The sequence below is a fragment of the Delphinus delphis genome, chromosome 3 (assembly GCF_949987515.2).
Source record: "Delphinus delphis chromosome 3, mDelDel1.2, whole genome shotgun sequence".
Lineage (NCBI taxonomy): Eukaryota > Metazoa > Chordata > Mammalia > Artiodactyla > Delphinidae > Delphinus > Delphinus delphis.
In genome coordinates, this window is record NC_082685.1 from 66177264 (window position 1) to 66200036 (window position 22773).

Here is a 22773-nt window from a genome sequence, read left to right on the forward strand (position 1 = left end):
GGTGCTGCTGCATCTCAGCTGCCTTACGTCCCATTCTGATTATTAACTTGGACAAACTACTTATTACTCTAACTGGTATCACTGTCTAAATAAAATAGCAAATACAAAAACTGTGCAAGTGGTCTTACAAGAATCTCGACTTCTCTGGTGGCACAGTGGTTGAGAATCCGCCTGCCAATGCAGGGAACATGGGTTCGAGCCCTGGTCTGGGAAGATCCCACATGCCGCGGAGCAACTAAGCCCCCGCGCCACAAGTACTGAGCCTGCGCTCTAGAGCCCCATGAGCCACAACTACCGAGCCCGTGTGCCTAGAGCCCATGCTCCGCAACAAGAGAAGCCTCTGTAATAACAAGCCCTCATACTGCCACACTGCAACGAAGAGCAGTCCCCGTTCACTGCAACTAGAGAAAACCCGCACGCAGCAACAAAGACCCAGTGCATCTAAAAAGAAAAAAAAAAAAAAGAATCGCCATAATAAGTATACTTCCTGCCAATCCAGTAAAAATTCTGAAGGATATAAAAGCACTCCTTGAGTGAACAGAGAGATGTATGGCCATTGGAGGCTGAAAATCTCCTTGTTACATTGAAGCATTCATAAAAATAATTATAATACTACTAATAATGAATTATTATTATTATTCATTCACTCTGTATTATTCATTCTGTGTTATGAGTCAACAATGTGCCATGCAATTAGAGCATCACCAACCTAACAATGAACCTTGAAAGGAAAACTTATCCACATTTAGGAATGAAGAAAATTAGTAAAGACAGATTGACTTGCCCAGAGTTCATTCAGAGAGTAGCTGGCATGACAAGAATTCAAGTCCAAGTCTGCGTTGCTTTAATATGCTTTCTCTCATCTGCCCACTGAGTAATTTCTATCCTTAACCAAGGCGTGAGTACTAGAGGAAGATACTTGTGACTTTTGCTGTATGGAATTCTAAACCGTACAATATGGAAACAGTGAACTTACATGTTGCTATTACCAATTTTAGTGGGTCAAGGAACATTAATTACAGAAAAATTAATTTTGAATATTTTAAGAAGCAACAGATTTCTAGAAACAAGAGTATATTTGTTTTTGTCTATTACAGTAATCTGTTATTTTATCTGTTTCCCATCCTAAGAGTCCTAGATGATGTACTGTCTTTATCTTCATTTCTTATTTACTTCTTACTGTTTGTCTACTCTCCCTTTAGAATATATCCTCTCTTTCTTATAGTAAGATATGCTGATGTAATCAATATACTGATACTGTACACTGATCTAATCAGTATATTGTACTACAAGATATACTTACTATAAGATATAGTAGATATACTGATGGGCATCAATGCAGAATGAAAGCCAAAAATTTTATTTCCTTCTAAAAGGGACTCCTCTGGATGCTGAGAGAGATTAGCCAAATTTAAGCTTACAGGATACCTCCTGGAGCGTATGCTACCTTCTTATTTAATTAGCAGAATTTTAGATTAAATAGTACTATTGCTGAAACTTCTGGAATTGTCCCTTCCAAGTCCACGACTTCAGGATGTGCATGAAACAGCTGAACAGGCCTGTAACCAAACTTCAAAGAAGACTCATCATAACTGATGTATAATTTAACTACTGTATTTCTACACAGTTAATTTTATATAAGAATCAAAATAGCATGTGCCAGAAAGGAAAAATATGTTGTCATATTTGTATTTTTATAGTCATAAAACCATATTTTCCAGTCAAGGCAATTGCATTCCTTGACCCAAACTAATTCCTCTTTCCCTGCTTCTGGAACTCAACTGCTCTCTACCCTGAATCTCAAAATGGTTGTCCAAAAGGTGAGTATTCCTAAAACAAATGCTTATTCATTCACACAATAAATATTTGAGTTCCTATAATATACAATGCACTCAACCTGGTACAATATGAGAAAAAATGTATTAGACACTAATCCTATTTTTATAGAGATTCCTGTCTAGTAGGGAGTGTATGTGTGTATAAATATCAGTATAAATCAGTATATATTAGAAATTAAGCTACAAGTGATATTTACAACTAACAGTGTAAGGGAGTTAAAAAAGGAGATACATTTCCAGCTGGACTTTCAGGTCTAATTTCACAAAAAAGATTACATTTGGTTTGACCATTAAAGGGATTACATTTGTCTTTACTTAATGGATAAGTAAAACTGAAAAAGGTATAAATCAGTAGGGCTGGGAGTTGGAATAAGAAAAAAGCATTAATAAAGACATGAAGCTTGAAAATTATGGATTGTTTACATTCATGAAATAGAGAAGTAGCTTATAAAGTTAGAAAGATAGATTGGGACCAATCTGTAAAAGTCATGAAGCTAAGGCTATGGAATTTGGAGTTCATTCATTAGGTGGTAAGGAGCAATAAAGATTTCTGAACTGAAGATCAGAACCATAATTCAGGAAGCTGAATCTGATGAAAGTAAGATAGATTAGAAAGATTAGGTGCTGAGGCAAGGAGACCGCTGAGGTGGGTATTGCAATAGTCCAAGCCTGGATAAATAACAGAGAGGGAATGGAAAGATGGGCTAACTATTTCAGATGACCAATGAACAGAATTTTACAACTGATTATGGAAGGAGCTAAGACTAGAAAGAGTTAAAGATGTTTTAGATGTCTCAACTTAAGAACTGATAACAATATTGATGCCAATAACAGAAATGCAGATGTCTGAAGAAGTGGGTTATAACCTGGCCCTACCTTGGTTCTACCCAGGCAAAATTTCCATCAAAGCATATAAGCAAATGTCATTGATTTCAAAGCCTTATTAATTACAAGGCATCTACATTGTTCGTACTCTGGGATTACTTAAAACTTTAGCAGGTGCCCCAAATATTTGTTGCCTTCAAGGAGCTAACTTTGCATATTTATTGCCTCATTAACTTCTCAGTTCCAAAGAAACTCCTGAATTGTCAACTTAGTGGAAAAGCCATGTCTCTAAGCCAAAGTTTAATAAATATATATTAGTCTTTTCCCCTTGGTTCAAAAAAGCAAAACAAAAACCAAAAACATACAAGTATTTTGGCCATGTGAAAACATGTTCTGTGTTTTTATAGTCACATAATTTATAAGTAATTTTCCCTAATGTATGTAATTTTATCCATTCATCATCTCTATGAAGTAGGCAATCTAATTACCAGATGAGATTCTTAATCAATAAATAAATTGTATATGTTTAATGCAGTTTCTTTTAACTTTTAAAAATGCAGAACTCTGCTAGAGCTTTTTTATTTTCTTGACACTATCTATTACAAGTATAAATTACCATAAATGTGCTAAAGTCAAATTACAAAATTGTATCGTAAACGGTTTTCAAGACAAACAACTTTGTCTACAACCTTATATCCATACTATTATTTCAATAATATAAACCTATCTTAAAAGGACAGTTTTTATAATTAGCAAAACAAAGTGCTGAGGCATCAGATACTAAATGGTCAAAAAATAAATACTATTTCATTAATATAAGACAATGATCATTTTCAAGTCCTTATGATTACATTTATTGGCTACTTATTTTTAAAGTAATGGGATAAATTTAACAAGTGAGAAAAAGATGAGATGCTTAACCATTCTAGCAAGCAAAGAAACACAAAACAAATTAAATTGTAATTTCACATGTGCTAAACTCAAAGCTGGGAAAATAAACTGAAACTGTATTTACCAGCAGTCTTCTATTTAAATTTGGATAAATATTGCATATGGCCTCCAAAAATAGTGCCCCACTTACACACCTCTCAAAAATGTATAAGAATATCTATTTCCTCATAGATGAACGCTTTTCATTCACTTACACTGTTAATCGAAAAATCATTTAACAGCTATTTATAGAGCACAAATGAAAGGTGTGAGAGATACAATGTTAAACAGCAATGACAGCAGAAACAAACATAAAACAAAACAAGGCACAGCCCCTGTCCTCAAGAAACACAATCTAGGGCTTGCCTGGTGGCACAGTGGTTAAGAATCCACCTGCTAATATAGGGGACACAGGTTTGAGCCCTGGTCCGGGAAGATCCCACATGCCGCGGAGCAACTGAGTCTGTGTGCCACAACTACTGAACCTGCACTCTAGAGACCGTGAGCCACAACTACTGAGCCCACGTGCCACAACTACTGAAGCATGCACACCTAGAGCCCATGTTCCACAACAAGAGAAGCCACCGCAATGAGAAGCCCGAGCATCGCAATGAAGAGTAGCCCCCGCTCGCTGCAACTAGAGAAAGCCCTTGCGCAGCAATAAAGACCCAATGCAGCCAAAAATAAATAAATAAATAAAATAAACACAATCTAATTAGAGATACAGACATTAAATAATCATGCAAGTGTAAACCTACAACTGTGAAAAAATTAGGAATGAAAACTACACAGAATTAGTAAGAGCAGATATGAAGGGATTTAACCTACCCATGGAATACTTCTCTGAAGAAATGACGTGAAAGAAGAGTAAGAGAAAATGAGGGAAGAGGACAGGGAGAGTTTTCTTGTCAAAGGAGGCACGTGGTCCTTACAGTGGGAGTAAATATGGATTCATCTGTGTAGATTTATGTAATCTGATAGTCGAAAGGAGAATTGCTTTGTGGTTTGACTGGCATCCTATTAACGACACTAGGATATTCTCATATAAGCCATCAAAATCTCTCTATGAGCTATGTGGTTATATCCTTTGTCATTTTTCTAATGGGACTTTGGTCATTTTGCAAATTTATTTTTAAGAGCTCTTTTTATATTAAGGAAAATATTACTTTGTCATGTGCCAATATTACACATGATGCAAATGCTTGCACTGACTGTGATTTACCTTCTGACTGTTGTATTTTTTTCCTTGCCTTGATATTTAATTTCAAGTCACTAATTTTATGTGAATTTTCCTTAAATATTTCTAGATTTCACACCTAGAATCATAAACGTTCTCTATTAAAAGACTAAAAAAGAAAAAAGCCAACAAAACAAAAAAATCTCACGTACAGAATCATTTTGGTGTGTTCCGATGTAATGTCTAAGGTAGAGAATCAGATTTCTGTTACTTTTGTTATTGAATGATTCATTTCCTTCCATTGATTGTAGGTGCAGCTTTTATTATATGCTACATTTCCACATCTTTTCCTACATATAAATGGAATTTTTTTTTCTTACTCTCTCTTCCATTGACTTGTCTGCTTTTTCCAGCACCAGCACAAACTGCTTTACCTATTCTGAAATGTATTACTATTTGACAGCGCTCACCCTCCTCCTCCCCAGAGTGTTTTTTTTTTTTTTAAACAAGAAATTTCTTATGTTGAGTTTTCCACATGGACTCTAAAATCAGGCTGTCTAGTAAAAAAATTCTATTGATATTTTGGGCAGATTATATTAATTTATATATAGATAATTGTCATTTTATAATATTGACTGTTCTTACCCTAAACCAGGAAATCTCTTTCCATTTATTTACACCACTTTTATGACTCTGTGTGGTTAATAATTCTTCTTTTTATAAGTCTTGTACATTCCTTTGTAAGTATATTCCTAGGTGTTTTATCTTTTTAATTTTTATTTTATTTTTTGCTATCTTCAATATAAATGAAATTTTTTTCTTTCCTTACAGTTTGCAAGTGGCTCTTGTTCATGTATTGGAAAGAAAACAATTTTTACACAGTTTTTTAACAGGCCAATAAAATTCTCTCACTGCTCTAATAGGTTTTTTAGTAGATTGTCTGAAGTTTTCCATTTATACAAATGATACTCATTTTGCCTCTCCTTTCTAATTTTAAATTTATTAAATATTTTCATGAAAACAAATATATGTAATATATATGTGTACACATACTACATTGTATGTGTGTGTATCTGAATGTGTTATGTAATATAAATAACTTAAGTATTAAGGAAATAAACAGTAAGGTCCTACTGTATAGCACAGAGAACTATATTCAATGTCCTATGATTAAAAAAAACAAACCACTCAATTAAAAAATGGGTGAAAGACTTAAATAGACAAGTCACCAAAGAAGACATACAGATGGCCAACAGGCACATGAAAAGATGATCAACATCACTAATTATTAGAGAAAGGCAAATCAAAACTACAATGAGGTATCACCTCACACCAGTCAGAACAGCCATCATCAAAAAATCTACAAACAGGGCTTCCCTGGTGGCGCAGTGGTTGAGAGTCCGCCTGCTGATGCAGGGGACACGCGTTCGTGCCCCGGTCCGGAAGGATCCCACATGCCACGGAGCGGCTGGGCCTGTGAGCCATGGCCGCTGAGCCTGCGCGTCTGGAGCCTGTGCTCCGCAACGGGAGAGGCCACAACAGTGAAAGGCCCACGTACTGAAAAAAAAAAAAAAAAAAAAGCTACGAACAGTAAATGCTGGAGAGGGTGTGGAGAAAAGGGAACCCTTTTGCACTGTTGGTGGGAATATAAATTGATATAGCCACTATGGAGAAAAGTATGGAGGTTCCTTAGAAAACTAAAAATAGAACTACCATATGACCCAGAAATCCCACTACTGTGCATATACCCTGAGAAAACCATAATTCAAACAGACACATGTACCCCAATGTTCATTGCAACACTATTTACAATAGCCAGGACATGGAAACAACCTAAATGTCCAACAACAGATGAATGGATAAAGAAGATGTGGAACATATATAGAATGGAATATTACTCAGCCATAAAAAGGAATGAAACTGGATCATTTGCAGAGATATGGATGGACCTAGAGTCTGTCATACAGAGTGAAGTAAGCCAGAAAGAGAAAAACAAATATCGTATATTAATGCATATATGTGGAATCTAGAAAAATGGTACAGATGAACCTATTTGCAGGGCAGGAATAGAGACCTGGAGGTAGAGAACGGACATGTGGACACAGCGGGGGGAAGGGAAGGGTGGGAGGAATTGGGAGATCAGGACTGACACATGTACACTACCGTGTGTAAAATAGATAGCTAGTGGGAACATGCTGTAAAGCACAGGAAGCTCAGCTTGGTGCTCTGTGGGATGGGGAGTCAAGTGGGAGGGAGGTCCAGGAGGGAGGGGATATAGGTATACATATAGCTGATTCACTCATTGTACAGCAGAAACTAACACAACATTGTAAAGCAATTATACTCCAATAAAAAAATATCCTCTGATAAACCATAATGGAAAGGAATATATTAAAAAAAAGAATATATATATGTGTAACTGAATCACTTTGCTGTACAGCTGTAATTAGCATAACATTGTAAATCAACTATACTTCAACAACAACAAAAAAGTATTAAGGGAAACCATCACACAAATAGGAAATTTGGACAAGACAAATTCTAAGATCCATGACCAACTTCTCTATCAGATCTTATATTTCCGCCTTCGAGAAGAAGGCACGCAAAGTGTGTGCTGTTGTAGAAATCATTTTAGTCCTGAAGTCCTAAAGACAGTCTTGTATACTTTCTCTTAGAAGTCTCATCTGTGATGTATCAGTCTTTATTTTATCTGGAATTGATTTCTAGAAATGAGCTGAGGAAAGTGTTCAATTTTATTTTTATACATGTGGAAAACCAATTGTACCACCACATTTTTATAAACAGTCAACTTTCTTTACTGGTCTGCAATGACAGTGTGGTCAGATGTCAGGTTTTCAAGTAGGCATGGGCCTGTTTATGACTCTGTATTTCACTGTATTTCCTGTGAATATATGCGTAAATGTTAAGATCTTAGTTACTATAGTCTCATGATAGGTCTTCATTTCCGTTAGAGAAAGATTCCCATGTTATTCTCCTCCTCATCCTCTTCTGCCTTTGCCTCCAGCTTCATAGCTTCTCCCAAGAATGTTTTGACTATTTTTGGCTATTTGTACTTATATATAAATGTTAGAAATATTTACCAACTTATATAAAAGTTTATCATTGGAATTTCCATGAACCTCTAAAATATGTACAGCAGAACTGACATCTGTAAGATATTTCATTTACCCACAAACATGGTATATTTCCACTGATACAGGTTTGATTTAATGAATTTTAATAGGGGTATTTGCTTTTCTGTCTTTTGTTGGATTTATTCTTAAGTATTTTGTGTTTTCTATTGCTACAGTAAACAGCATCCTCTTTTTTAATGATATTTTGTATTTTTGTGATTTTTATATTTATCTTATATCCAATAGACTTACTATACTCATCAACTAATTCCATACTTTACCTTTGCATTATATTGTGCTTTTAAGTAGGCAATCATATCATTTGCAAAGTAAAATAGCTTTGTTTCTTCCATTCTCAACCCTACATCTTTCATTTATTTTACTCTCATGCTGTACTGGTTTGTACCCCCAGTACATATATAGAAGTAGATATAGTGAGATCTTTGTGATTTTATTAATTTTATAGAGGATGTTTCTAATATTTAACAATTAAGAATCATGATTCCCATTGATCTTGATAAATTTACATGAGTAAATTTTATTTTATTGGATTTTTTTCTGCATCTACTGAGATAGTGTAATTTTTCTGTTAATTACAAATATTGTATATTAACACAAATACGTGGAATCTGAAAAAAATGGTATAGACGATCTTATTTACAAAGCAGAAATAGACACAGACATAGAGAACAAACGTATGGATACCAAGGGGGAGGGTGGAGGGTGGAGGGTGGGATGAATTGGGAGATTGGGATCGACATATATACACTATTGATACTATGTATAAAATAAATAGATAACTAACGAGAACCTACTGTATAGAACAGGGAACTCTACTCAATGCTCTGTAGTGACCTAAATGGGAAGGAAATCCAAGAAAGAGGGGATATATGTATACGTATAGCTGATTCACTTTGCTGTACAAAAGAAATTAACACAATATTGTAAAGCAACTATACTCCAATAAAAATTTAAAAAGAAATCAGAATCTGTTAATTAATCTGTCAATGTGGGGATTAAGATTTTTAAATGATAAATGACCTTTGCTATACAGACATAAAGTCAACTTTATTCTCTTGTATTAACTTCATTTATTTATACAGTGCTGCTTTATTTTGAAAATGTTTCTTTGCCATTTTTGCATCATTCTCAGATAAGAAATAATTGATACTTGCTTCTTTATAATAGTCCTTTATTGATTTTCATATTATATTAATGCTAGCCTCAAATAATGAATTTGAGGATGTTCCTTCATTCTAGAAAATTTAGATTTTCTAAATTTCCTTGACGCTATTGCTGTGTGAACTTGTGTTTTCTTTGAAAAGATTCTAAAGTGCTGATTCAATTTATTTAAATGGTTATAGAGCTTTATGTCCTTCCATTACATTTTCTTAGAATTTTCCCATTTCATCTCTTTGTAGCTTTTGGCCATGAAAGTATTTAGTGTATTTTCTTAGTATCTTTTTAATGTCTTTGGTATCTGTGTCACATCTCCTTTTCTCATTTCTAATACTGTTGAATTATGCCTGTTTTTCTCGATCAATCCTATCTTTGTCAATTTTACTTGCATTTTCATATATTTAATTTTGGCTTTGTTGTTCACATTTATCACATTTTTCTTTTTCATTAATTTCGACTCTTCATTATTTCTTCTAATTTTTTTACTTTGTTGTTATCTTTCTAACATCTTAATTTGAAAACTTAGGGCATTAATTTCATCATAAAATTTTTATGTATGTTTAAAGCTATTCATTTTCCTCTATGTGCTATTTTATATGCAATCTACAGTTTCTAAATAGTATATTTGTTATTGTTTAAACCTGAGAATATTCTGGTTTCCATAATGATTTCTCCTTTGATCTATGGGTTTTTCAAAAGTATGCTTGTAAATTTCTAAATTTCTTAGTTTTTTTGTTATGGATGTTTAACTTAATTGTATTATGATCAGAAAAATTCATCTGTATATTCATTTTTTGAAATTGAAATTGTAGAATAAAACAATGTATGGTCATTCTTTGTAACTATCCAGTATGTTTTAAAAGAGCAGGTGTTCTTTTATAATTGGCTGTAGGTTTTATATCTGCCCAATAGATCAATATTTTTAGTTGTTCAAATCTCTTCTCTTCCATATAGATCTTTCTGTTCACTTGATCTATCAGTTTCAGAGAGCTGTGTTAAAAACTCCCACTATGGGGCTTCCCTGGTGGCGCAGTGGTTGAGAGTCCACCTGCCGATGCAGGGGACACGGGTTTGTGCCCCAGTCCGGGAAGATCCCACATGCCGCGGAGCGGCTGGGCCCATGAGCCATGGGCGCTGGGCCTGCGTGTATGGCCTCTGGGCCTGCGCGTCCGGAGCCTGTGCTTCTCAACGGGAGAGGCCACAACAGCGAGAGGCCCGCGTACAGCAAAAAAAAAAAAAAAAATCTCTCTTTGGAATTTTCAGGTATTTAAAATGGGGAGGGGAGATTTCAATGTCTATCAGTCCAGATCATAATGTTAATTCTAATGTAAATTTGATATTACTTAGATAAAACAACTGATTTCCTCAAGCAGAATGTTTTATTCATTTCTACTAGACAATTAATACTTTCATATATTCAGCTGTTCTACACGGCTTAGGAGGTTATATATTCTACATTTTTAGTAATCAATTTATTGAATAAAAATACATACTGTGTGCCAAGTATGCAAGTACTCATGTTCTAGAGGTTGGGAATACAACAGTGAACTAAGGAGACAAGAATTCATCATATGCATACAGATAGATTGATAGATACATAGGTGGACAGATAGACAGACAGACAGATACACAGCTGAATTGGAAACATTTTATGAAGAAAATTAAAGTAGGCAGAGGAGGATAAGCTGGGGCTGTGATTATATTTACATTTGTAAGACATGTTATCAGAAATGCCTCACTAAGGTGACACTTGAGCAGAGAACTAAAGAAGAAAAACAGACAGCCATGTGGCTGTTCTGGAGAAGAATACTGCAGGCAGAAGGAAAAGCAAAAGGTACAGGGTTTGAGGTAGATGTTTGCTTCATGTGTTTGAGTTACAGAAAAGAGGCTGATGCATCTAGAGCCCTCTTAGTAAGGAGGGAAATGGTAGGCTGGCAGTGAAGGAGGCTAGACTATGTAAGGTCTTGTGGGGCATTTTAAAGGTTGGGAGTTTTACCAGTACGATAGGAAGCTACTGGAAGATTTTGAGCAAAGAAGTCAGGCAATTTGCTTTGTTTTAGAAGACTGTCCCTGGCTCTGAATTGAAAAGAGGCTGTAGGAGGCAAGGGATGAAAAGTAAAGATCATTTATGAGGCAACTGTAATAATCCAGATGAGAAGTGATATTGGCTTGGCCCAGAGTGGTAGCAGGAGAATTAGTGAGAAGTAATCAGATTCTGGATGTATTATGAAGGTGGAGTCAACAGCTGATGAACAGAATGTTGAGAGCGAGAAACAGAGAGGGCTCAAGGGCAGTTTCATGGTGTTTGGCTGAGTAACTGGAAGGATGGAGCTTCCACTTATTGTGATAGGAAGACCTCAGGGGGGAGCACTTCCAGGGTGTGGGGAATCATTTCTGCATGTGCATGCTGGAATGAAGTCTCACTCCATGTAGCCTTGGGTATATTTAAAAACACATGGGGACTTCCCTGGTGGCACAGTGGTTAATAATCCGCCTGCCAATGCAGGGGACACGGGTTCAAGCCCTGGTCCAGGAAGATGCCACATGCCGTGGAACAACTAAACCTGTGCGCCACGACTATTGAGCCTGCGCTCTACAGCCTGCGAGCCATAACTACTGAGCCTGTGTGCCACAACTACTGAAGCCCACACACCCTAGAGCCCCCACTTGCCGCAACCAGAGAAAGCCCGTGCACAGCAACGAAGACCCAAAACAGCCAAAAACAAATAAATATTAATTTAAAAACCCCATATTATTTTAATAAAACTTTACCTAATAACTTATTAAAAGTTTCATACAATAGCTAAAAATGCTCTAAACAATTTGAGTGTGCATACAGCACATTTTCTATAATAAAATTTCATTGACATTCTACACATAAGAATATTTTACTAAGATAATTACTATATTAAAACATTCACTTATTTAACACATATTTATTGTTTGCCTAGTATGTACCGAGCACTATCAAATGGATTAGGAATCCCATGATAATAAAAGATAGGCATGGTTCATTACCCCTTGGAGCTTAAAGCCTATGAATAGATGAATGAATACACATTTATAAAGAGATGGTGGCATTGAGTGTTTAATAGACTGACCTACACAGAACACGTACTATAGGAAATGGTTATTGATAAGATGTGTGAATTATGATCAGTAGGACATAATTACTCAAAGATATTCCCATCCTTGTAAGGTAGAGGGTGTAGCATGTGCCAATGTCCTGCAGTGTGAAGAACCATGGTACATTAGAAACACTGTAAGAACTCTAATGTGGCTGCAGTGCTGAGAATGAGAGGGAGCATAGTGTGAAGTATGGCTGAAGACATTAGGTTGGGGATAGATAATAAAGAGCCAGCCCAGAAGTAAGTTAAGTGAGTTAGAAGTACCCTTACGCATTTCTGACATAGCACAGTAAGTAATTAACAACATGGGCTTTGGATTTGGACAGACTTGACTTTGAACATCCACTCAGTCACTTATTAGCTGTGTGAGCTTTGGCAACCATCATTCCTAAAGTAAAGCTAATAGTAATGCCTTCCTTCCTCAGGTGGGAGCAGAAGTCTTTGGTCTCAACGTGCTAAGTCAGTGTAAAGTTTTGCTGCCCAATAAATCTCCAGATATAGCAAGGTCAGAAAAATACTCACAGGATTATGTTACTAACAATTATCTTTCAAAATATTATTTCCATAATGATTTATATATTTTATAATATCTAAGACCTGGGGCTAAGTTTTAGTAAAAGCTTAACCGATATTAAAGGGTTTATTTTACTTTTAGTTGGAATTCACAGAGAGGGCTGAATTATTTGTGGCCCTAAAGGAAAAAGTACGTGATATGTATATATGGTACATATATGGTATATATTCATATTTCATGTATATATATATACACACACACACACATTTATATAACAAACAAGTCTAAAATACCACTAAAAATGTGTACAAAAGAACAACTATGATTATTTGCAACGGATTGTATCACAGAATTTATGTCTAAAAGGACTGCACAGAATATATGAGGACAGAGATAAACAATTCAAATAAAAACCGCCTTTCAGGCTAAAAATAAAAACAGTCCTCTCTGGCAACCAAATGTGACTCCTATGTAATACTGTCTTAGAGTGAATAACCATTATGTAACAGGGCTCTTCAAAGTGTGGTCTGGGCAATGGCTGCCAGAAGGTGAACTGTTTTTTTTTCTACAAATTTGTAACTAGATAAGCGGCTGGCACTAGAATGTAAATCAGCTACATCATTAAGCACAAAGTTTAGTTCAACTGATTTTTTTTTTTAATTTCAAGACTTTTTCAACAAAGCGAGCAATGTGCTATATTCTGGCATAGCTCCTTACCTCATCAGAGACCACATTTCCAATATAAGATCAGTTATTGAGCAGCTAATGAGAAAATCAAATTTAATGGAGAGAATTGTACTACCTACACTAAAGTAGATTCTAGATGACCTTCAAGTGTTATAGGGCAATAAAGAGAGACGAGAGAGAGAGAGAGGGAGGAGAAGAAAATAGAAAACTACTAGACAAAAATATTTTCCTAATTGTAGAATGAGGAAGCACTTCCAATTGCAAAAAGCTATAGAAAAAATAATGTGAGATTTGACTACTAAAAAACAGTCTCAGGTCAAAAACTTTAAAAGACAAGATTAAACTAAGAGATCTAGGAAGATCTTAACAATATATTTGATCAAAAAAGAATGTCCTTAACATCAGAAGAACTCCTGAAAAATTAACCTCTCTTAGCTTCAGTTTCCTCATCTGTAAAAAGATGATAATACTTAGTTCAAGACTTCTGTGAGATTGGATTAGATATGAATAAACTGTTTAGTACAATGTCTGATAATAAAAGAAGTCTTTTAAATTATCAGATAGTCTTTAGCAACCTAATATAAATACGATATTCTAAAACTTTAAAAATACTGTGTAATTGTGCAGTTGAGAGTTAACTCCACAAGTTTGTGTGGTCCCAAACCTGCACATTCTAAACAAAGGTCTGGGACTTGCCTTGCTCTTTAGAGCTAACTCTAAGCCCTTGAAATATCCTGCCTAATAAAAAAGTATCTTTGTTTACTTGGGGGCCCTGGGACATGTCCAATAGTTAATACTAACAATGTGATTTATGGTGGGGGACTTAGAACAGCTTGACCTCTGTAGGGAATAGGTGGTCAGCCATGCCTACGTGACTAAATTCCACTAAAAACCCTGAGTACCAAGGTCCGGGTTAGCTTCTCCAGTTGGCAGTATAATGTGCGTGTTCTCAGACATTATTATTGAGAGAATTAAGCATTGTCTGTACAATTCCACTAGAAGAGGACAAGTGGCAGCTTGCGCCAGGTGTCCCCTGGACCCTGCCCTATGTGCCTTTTTCATTTGCTGATTTTAATCTATACCCTTTTACTGTAATAAACTATCATTATGAGTAAAACAACTTGGCTGAATTTTATGAGTCCTTCTAGCAAATCGTTGAACCTGAGGATGGTCTTGGGGACTCTCTCCCCACACACAGTAATGTAACCACAATTAATATATTAATAATAAATTACAGCTTGAAATCAAAGTATAATCTCTTACTTTAAGAAATTTTGTTCATAAAGATGATATAAGACATATAAAATATAGTGAATATGTGTATACATATGTATTCCCAAACCCTATCAAAGTTATGAACAATTTAATAAGGTATTTTATTTATAAAAATAAAGTTTTAGCCTTCATCACAGTAAATTAATAAAAGTCCTATCTGTATTTCATGAGTATAAAAACATTAAATACCAATAAAAACATTCTATTGTTGAAATTTTTGGTTATAAGAAAAATAATCACTCCCCTGACCTATCATTTAGAAAGAAAAATAATTTTGGAAAGGAATCATAAAATATTGGTATAAATCATTTATTTCCTCTTTCTTGCTATGGATTCTAACTTATACTTTTGTATATAATTACATATAAGATTTTTAATTGGTAATTTCTCTAAGGAAAATTTTAATATATTTTTGCAGACATTACTTAAGATTCTTTTGCAATAGTAAAAGAAGAATATTTTTGTTCACTTCAATTACTTAAATTCTCACCCCACAAGAGTCAGTTTTATTACTTGGTGGCCCATATTGACTTTCCCAGCTATACATGGAGTTGCTCTGGGAATTTCTAGAGATCAAATTCAAGGCAACAATCATAAATACACTCAAATCAATTTAGAATCATTTCATATGTAATTATAAATGTATTCTTGAATTGACAAGTTCAGATGAAGTCATTTCTTAAACTGTGGGTTGAAAAATTAAATGATCCAGTTCTGTCTACAGGAAATATATTGAATATATTGGAAGAAATTATAACCAAAAAAAGAAAGAAATCCAAAAAGAAAAAAAAATAAGAATTAAGTAGCTTCACTTAAGTAGCTGAATCTTAATTATACCTCTAAGTAAAAGAGCTCTGCTGGGGTGTGTGTGTGTGTGTGTGTGTGCACACATGCACATAGAATCCATAAATATACTTATCTAACATCTATGAAAACTTTCCCTATGTGAGAAGCTATGTGTATATGAACATTGTTTTTTATTTCCTCTTCCTACATTTTTGTTTCATTGTGCTTTTTATCTTACACTGGATGATGATGATGTAATTTATATGGATGAACTTCCTGCTGTTTGTTCTTTATGAAGACACCATTACTCTCACTGCTACTGTCTCCCACTATCTAGCTGCAAGAAAAATTTTAGCCTCTACTTTTGAGACAAATATTGCTTACTGGTAAGGAGAATTTTTAGCAGCTAAGTAGTTCAACATATATCACACGTCCTGGTATTAATCCATCAAGCATTACACATACCTTTGGCACATCTCTATTGATTTTGGGTACAGCTCTATGAAAGTCAAATAAAATAATATTTTACTACCATTTTAGCCGTTCCAACCTGAGTTCCTGGTCATAAACCAATGTTTCTACTACATAAAGCTGAAGTGGGTTTTCCTTAAATTATATCATTTAGTTTTTTGTTTAAGTAGTTGTAGGTTCTTGACTGAGCCTTTGCATATTAATGAAGCAACTTGTACTGTGGTTGGTTCCTTTAATTACTGTTTTTCCTATGTTTTAGAATATAACACAGACTGAAGAAATTAATTTAAAAGAAATTGCTTTTAAACTCTAAAATTTCTTGTTAAAGTGAACCCTCTAGTATTCAGGGTACTTGACAAAATTATTTAATGTCTGTTTCATTAAAAGATACTCAGCTTGTCTACCAAACTGTTAATGCATGGCTGAAGTAAAAATTTTAATTATTCAGAAACTTACATTTAATTTATAAAAATTGTATTTATGATTAATATGCACTGTCTTAAAATATTTTTAACAATAACTTTCTTGCCTCTAAACATTATTGTCAGCATTTTTCATTCAAATGATACATGTGGTTTTTCCTATTATGATTAAACTGAAACATCTTTAAATTATGAAAACTGTATTGGAATTAAGAATCTAAATCCTATGATTCCTGGTGTGAAATACTGAATGAGGTCATTGCATTGTATACTTTCCCTAAAGGATAATGATTTTAAAGTGTATTTATCTTTTCTTGTTTCTTTTTCAAATAACAAACTCATATATTCTAGAGCACTTGAATGACTACTGAAATCCTGCATGGGAGAAAATGAAAGTGTACCTACACATTTGAAAACAGTGACATCAAAAATCAATTCCTGCTGATAATATCCTATTTCTCGGACTAGGTTATGGGTACATGGGTACATTCAATTTTTAATCATAGGGCTGTATAATTATGACTTGATCATCTTCCTATACTTCAGTTTACTCTAATAAAAAGGGTTTTTTAAAACAAACACTGTTATGTCGTATATAAGTTTTTGTCTAAGTTTTCCTTTACCAGTCAAATTCCACTGCCAACACAAGTTTATGCAATTGTCTACAGAGTCCAGGTATATAATGAAAATGAAGTCAGCTGGGTGCACGATAGCAGAGTGCTGCCGCCTGTGATGAGCTGGGAAAGATGGGCCCAGACTCAAGGGTACAGACGCTACTCAACTCCAAGGAATGGCTGCCGTATGGGACTGTGAGTCTAATGTTGCCAGATCTGGAAATTTGAATTTTTAAGTCAAATTTATACTTTTTAATGTTGGCAACTGATTCAATTTTTGAAACACTGCTGGCCAAACTAAATATGTCTTTGACCAAAGAGGTCTCCATAAAGATCACCTCCCTGAGTCAGACTTCAGTAAATGTGAGTTCAATTAAAACACTTTTCATCTGTACTGCTGACACTGCTAGCATGTAGAGAAGCCTACAGTCAAAATTAAGTCTGATTCCCTAACCCACACCATTCTACTATAGTGTATTTCCTGTAAATATGTGTCTATTTCTTATGTCATTTGAATCCCAAACCAACCTCATAACACAGATATTATCCTCATTTTATTGATGAGGAATCCAAGGTCCAAAGATAGCAGACAACTTAATGAAGAAATTCAGAACAGTATGACCTGAGTTAGACAACTTGAGTTCAAATCCTTCCTCCATCATAGTATTTTTATAACTTTGGGAGGGTAAATTAACCTCTCTGTACTTCAGTTTTCTCCCCTATAAGATGGGTACCCTTACAGTCTACCTGACAAGAACGCTGTGGGGATATATAAAGCATGTAGAAATATGCCTGGCACATAGTAAGTGCTATATAAGTGTTGCTACCACTAATTATTATTGCTATTTTTATTATCTGTAAAATGAAATCCCTGCTTTTTGTGAGTTTTAAGTGAAATCATTTATGTAAAGTGCTTACTTAGAATTATGCCTGAGACGTACTTAATGTTCATTGCACATGAATTGTGAGTCCAGTTTAATTCTCTTCCAGATGCATTGCTCCTAAACCGTACAGATTAATTCCTTTGCTCTGTAGTGGATAATAACAAACAGGTACTATTAGAAGCTGGAACTATTTCTACTTGTACATAGTGTTTTGCTTGGATGCTTGAATAATGCACAGTTGTGTAGTGTCATGATTATTGCAAGGTTTATATCATTTGGAAATATGAGTGAAATGAATCATGTGCCATGTAATGATTGTCCTGATGAGGATTTTAATGATGTAGTAAGATTTCATTCAGAGTATCAGGAATGGTTACAACATCCAGAAGACACTCTTCAAATTTAAATGATCTTCTCTGCCTCCTCATTTACCTAATTTAAAAAACTTATGCTCAAAGCAAATAATGAAAAGATATGCATGTAATTCAATAATTCAAATTACAAAGGTACGTGCTAATATATTAGCATAGCCAGGATTTTTACTTACTTGTGGCCCATTTCATGAGCAATTGTAAATGCAAGGTTCAGGCCATTGTCTTCAGCAATAATACATTTTCTCTTTTCACTACACATTCCACTCAAGTAAGCTATACCTAGAAAACACAAACGTTAATTATCAAATGTCAGAATTAAAATGCAAATATTTATGCTTGGTATTAATAGAAGAAAAGAAAAATGATAGTTTTCCCCCTCAAATATGTCAATATTAAACTGTGATATCCAGCCCCTAAAAACAATTTCAGGAGAAAATGCATATGTATATGTCAGTCAATAAACTGTTAATATTCTTTTCAATTTTATATTTTAGATGAAATTATTTTATCAATTATACAGTTCTCAAAAGGCATACCATAAACATACATTTTATAAATACCACTTTTCATTGTCATGTAAGATAAAGTTACAACTTAGAAAATGTAAATGAAAAAGCAATGATTATTTAAATATTTTTCAATTCTTGAAACCTAGTTTCAAAGAAATACCCTAAAATAAACTATATTTATAAGATTCTTGAACTCACATTTATATTTTTAGTAATAAAATTTTGAAATTTTATTTTATGAAATACCATTTTAACTAATGTAACATAAAAACTATCTATGGTACTTGGAAAACTGAAAATATTTCCTTTGAAAATTTCTTAGCTAATAAGATGATCTGACCACGGAGTACATGATACTGAAATATTATTTAAGACAAAAATTTCAGCAACACATTTGATCTTTTGGTTTAAATTATTAGTAAAGATAATATCTGAAATCACTAATACTCTTTAGTCAAAGATTTATGTACTATTTTACTAATTCAGATATACTCCTGAATAAATATCATTTAATACAAGGAACTATAATCTTCCAAGAGTATGTTTTAATGTATCTTCAAGTAACAAAAGTTATGTTATAAAATAAAATTGTTATTTTTTGAATTAGTTGTATGTTCTCTAATTCTCATATCCTTATAAAATACATGTAAGCTCATTTTATGAAAAAATTAAAGTCAGGACAGGTAAAATGATTTGCAAAAGATCACATGACTACCAAAGATAAAGCCATTTACCAGCTAATTTTATTTTGCTTCTGATTACAATTTACAGCAGAGTTGCCCCTAATTAAAGGTGGTTAGCTGAATGCTTGTGACTTTTTTTCTCCAGAAACTTAAAGAATAATGGCAAGGAATAATTAAATTTAAATAAAACAATAAACCACCGTGCCAGGGTTTTGGAAAGAGAAGATTCATGAAGGAACACGGACTGATTTAGTGGAGCCACAGCCCACATGACAGGAGAGAAGGATTTTATGAGCCTGGCAGAAACCCAGAGAGGCTCAAGACTGAGGCACACAAGGTTTGAGGAGAGTCATTGCTGGAGGGTTGAAAATGGAGATTAGTTCAAAGTTTATCCTTAACTACTCTTTCAAACCTTCATGTTGAATGTCAAGGCCTGGTATCCACTGGCCTATCAGACAAATGAAGATATATTTGTTAAGCAAAATGTAGTATAAACAGGTTATTTAAAACATATAACTATAGGAAGAAAACAGCCAAGAGATTAAAATACATATGTTACTTTCTCTAAGTAGTTAGAAATTAAAATAGATCTTATAGACATTTCAAATTCACAAATAGATGAATAACTTCTATATTAATGGATGGGTAGATGGATGGATGAATGGATGAATAGAGAGATGATAAGCCCTACTTCATTTGGCTTATTAAGGCGACTGAAATTATTCCAGGGTTAAATCAAGATAAAGTGGGAAGGAAAGATGAAGGTAGTAATAAACAGAAGGGAGAAGAAGAGAAAGAGGAGAAAAACATGTTCTTATCTAGTTTCATTAAATGATAAGTGAAATAAAAACTTTAAAAAATTCTTAAACGTAGTGTGAATTTTAGGAGTGCTAAATCTGGTACTTATTAAAACAACAAAAAATGGAAAACTAAGATTTAGGAGTAACTGAACTTGTGTCATAATTGAACCGAAGAAGGAAGGAAGAAAGAAGGAAGGGAGAGATGGAGGGTGAAAGAAAAGTATCTCCTCTTAAAAGGATATTAAAATTCTCTTGAGCATTTTAAGATTTTTAAAAAATATATAATTTGAGATTAAATGTTCTGCAAAACTTCTAAATCAAGCTCAACTATAATTAGCATGCTGATGACTACTGTTTGGTACAAAATTTCCTTTAGAATGCCCATATATTTCACCACGTTTTTCACCACAACTAAAATAATTCCATTACCATATGCAGATTAAAATTTAGCCAATGTGGGTTGTCATCAAGTCATATATCCCTTTGCTACATGAACCAGTACATATCAAATTTAGTCACTTTAATAAGTGTTACATTTCTTCTCCCATACCCATTCAAATATACTGTTCCCAAATAAAAATAGTATTGTCACTTGTTTTACATTCTTATATTTTCTATATTATTCTTTTTGTTGTATACTTACATATTTTTTCCATATTTTTCTGTAATGTTACTACATTGGCTAGGATTTTCAACATACTGTTGAAATATGTGGTATTGAGCTCCGTGTTTTCCCTGCTGACTTTAATAGGAATGTTTACAGGTTCACAATGGAGATGACTGCCATAAGGACTTTGAAAGATACAGCTTGTTAAGTTAAGGAACTTAGTTTCTAATATTCTTGTGTGTCTAAGTGAAAAAGGAGGCAATGTTATATGATGCATGGGTCAAAGGTGGATGGCTATTGGAAATAGCAACCGAGAGAAATAGGTAAGAGAGCTGAGCTTTTGTAGATCTGGTATAAAGGAAGAACCCTAGGGTGTAAGAGGTGGCAGTAAAACTGAGAGTGAGAGAAGAGATAGACCTTGTAAAGGCTCTATGCTTGATAAGTAAAGTAAGGTCAGAGCTTGATACTTGGGAGAAATGAATACAGTGGTCAGGAGAATGGAGTCATCAATGAGGTAAAAGAACAGACACTTTCCAAAAAAAGTATTGGAGATAGATTTAGGATTTTTAGATTTCAGAGCTGAAATTCCATGACATGATTAGGTATTGCCATGAGAGCAAAGAAGGGCAGAGGTAGAGGCTGAGGTCAAAGAATAATTAAGTAGTGTTGGGTGGACTGATACCATGAACATGAAATTGCACATGATCACAAAGAACTTAGGTGGGAAAGGTGGCCAACATCTACAGGAAATGTGAGCGAGAATCAAGGAGATGGATCAGTCACAGTGACAGTGAGGGACATGATGGTAAAGCTCAAGCTTCAGCTTCAAATGCTGAGTTTTTATATGAGGGCAAGAGAGATTTTGATTTAGAAGCAACAGTGGGAAGCAAGAGGAATGCAGAAGGTGTACAACTTCAGTATCTTCCCAGCACCAGTCCTGTTGTACAGGGGAAGACAAAGAAGGAACAGTGATCTCTCTGGGGGCCCTAAATTCTTCACCAGGTTATGGGAAATCAATGACTCCTGTGTGGTCATATAAAAACATATGGTGGTAAAAATGATAATTTATAATATACAAGACATATTTATACTGTAAAATATAAATTTATATAAAATAAAATTCAAAAATGATGAGTACATATTGACATAGAGCAACGATCACAACTAAGTGTTAAAAAATCCAAATCATGGGCTTCCCTGGTGGTGCAGTGGTTGAGTTTAGAGTCTGCCTGCCGATGCAGGGGACACGGGTTCATGCCCCGGTCCAGGAAGATCCCACATGCCGCGGAGTGGCTAGGTGCGTGAGTCATGGCCGCTGAGCCTGCGCATCCGGAGCCTGTGCTCCGCAACGGGAGAGGCCACGGCAGTGAGAGGCCCGCGTACCGTAATAAATAAATAAATAACTCCAAATCACCACATTTTCATAGGAAAATAAAAAGACCACATAAATATGCTAAATTGTTAACAGCAACAGTATCGTGTGAAGAGATTGTGGGTAACTTTTCTTCCTTTTTTCCCATTTTCCAAATTCATGTAAGTGTTTATAATAGTTTTATAGTAAGAAAATTAAAGACATAAATATGATAATCATGTTTATGAAATTTTAATAGTAAATACAATGTCTTGTAGATCAGGGTGTAATTTAACAACCAAAAACGACCCTCTACTGCTACTCCTTTTACCGAAATGTAAAGTCAAAACCTTCAACTAAGTTTCTGATAAGTTTGAATTTCATTGTTCTTACATTTGGCACACCGAGGAGATTTTCTTTGACTTAAAAGTTATGGAGAATAATTGTAACCATGACTAATTTAAATGACTTGCATTATTCTGTTTAAAAGCCCATGCTTTTCAGGTCCTTTCTAGAACCCACATGTTTCCTATTATAACAAGGGGTAGAGGTTAGGAGGGGAAAGGATTTAACACAGCTGTTATT

The 22773-nt window shown here is 34.4% G+C and overlaps 1 protein-coding gene across 1 annotated transcript in view; it reads right to left on the reverse strand.

The window, feature by feature from the left end:
• ADAMTS19 (ADAM metallopeptidase with thrombospondin type 1 motif 19) overlaps positions 1 to 22773 on the reverse strand; it is a 285910-nt gene that overhangs the window by 135825 nt on the left and 127312 nt on the right. The window contains exon 8 of the mRNA XM_060008921.1: positions 18412 to 18517. Coding sequence (XP_059864904.1) covers positions 18412 to 18517 — 106 coding nt within the window. The remainder of the gene's footprint in view (positions 1 to 18411; positions 18518 to 22773) is intronic.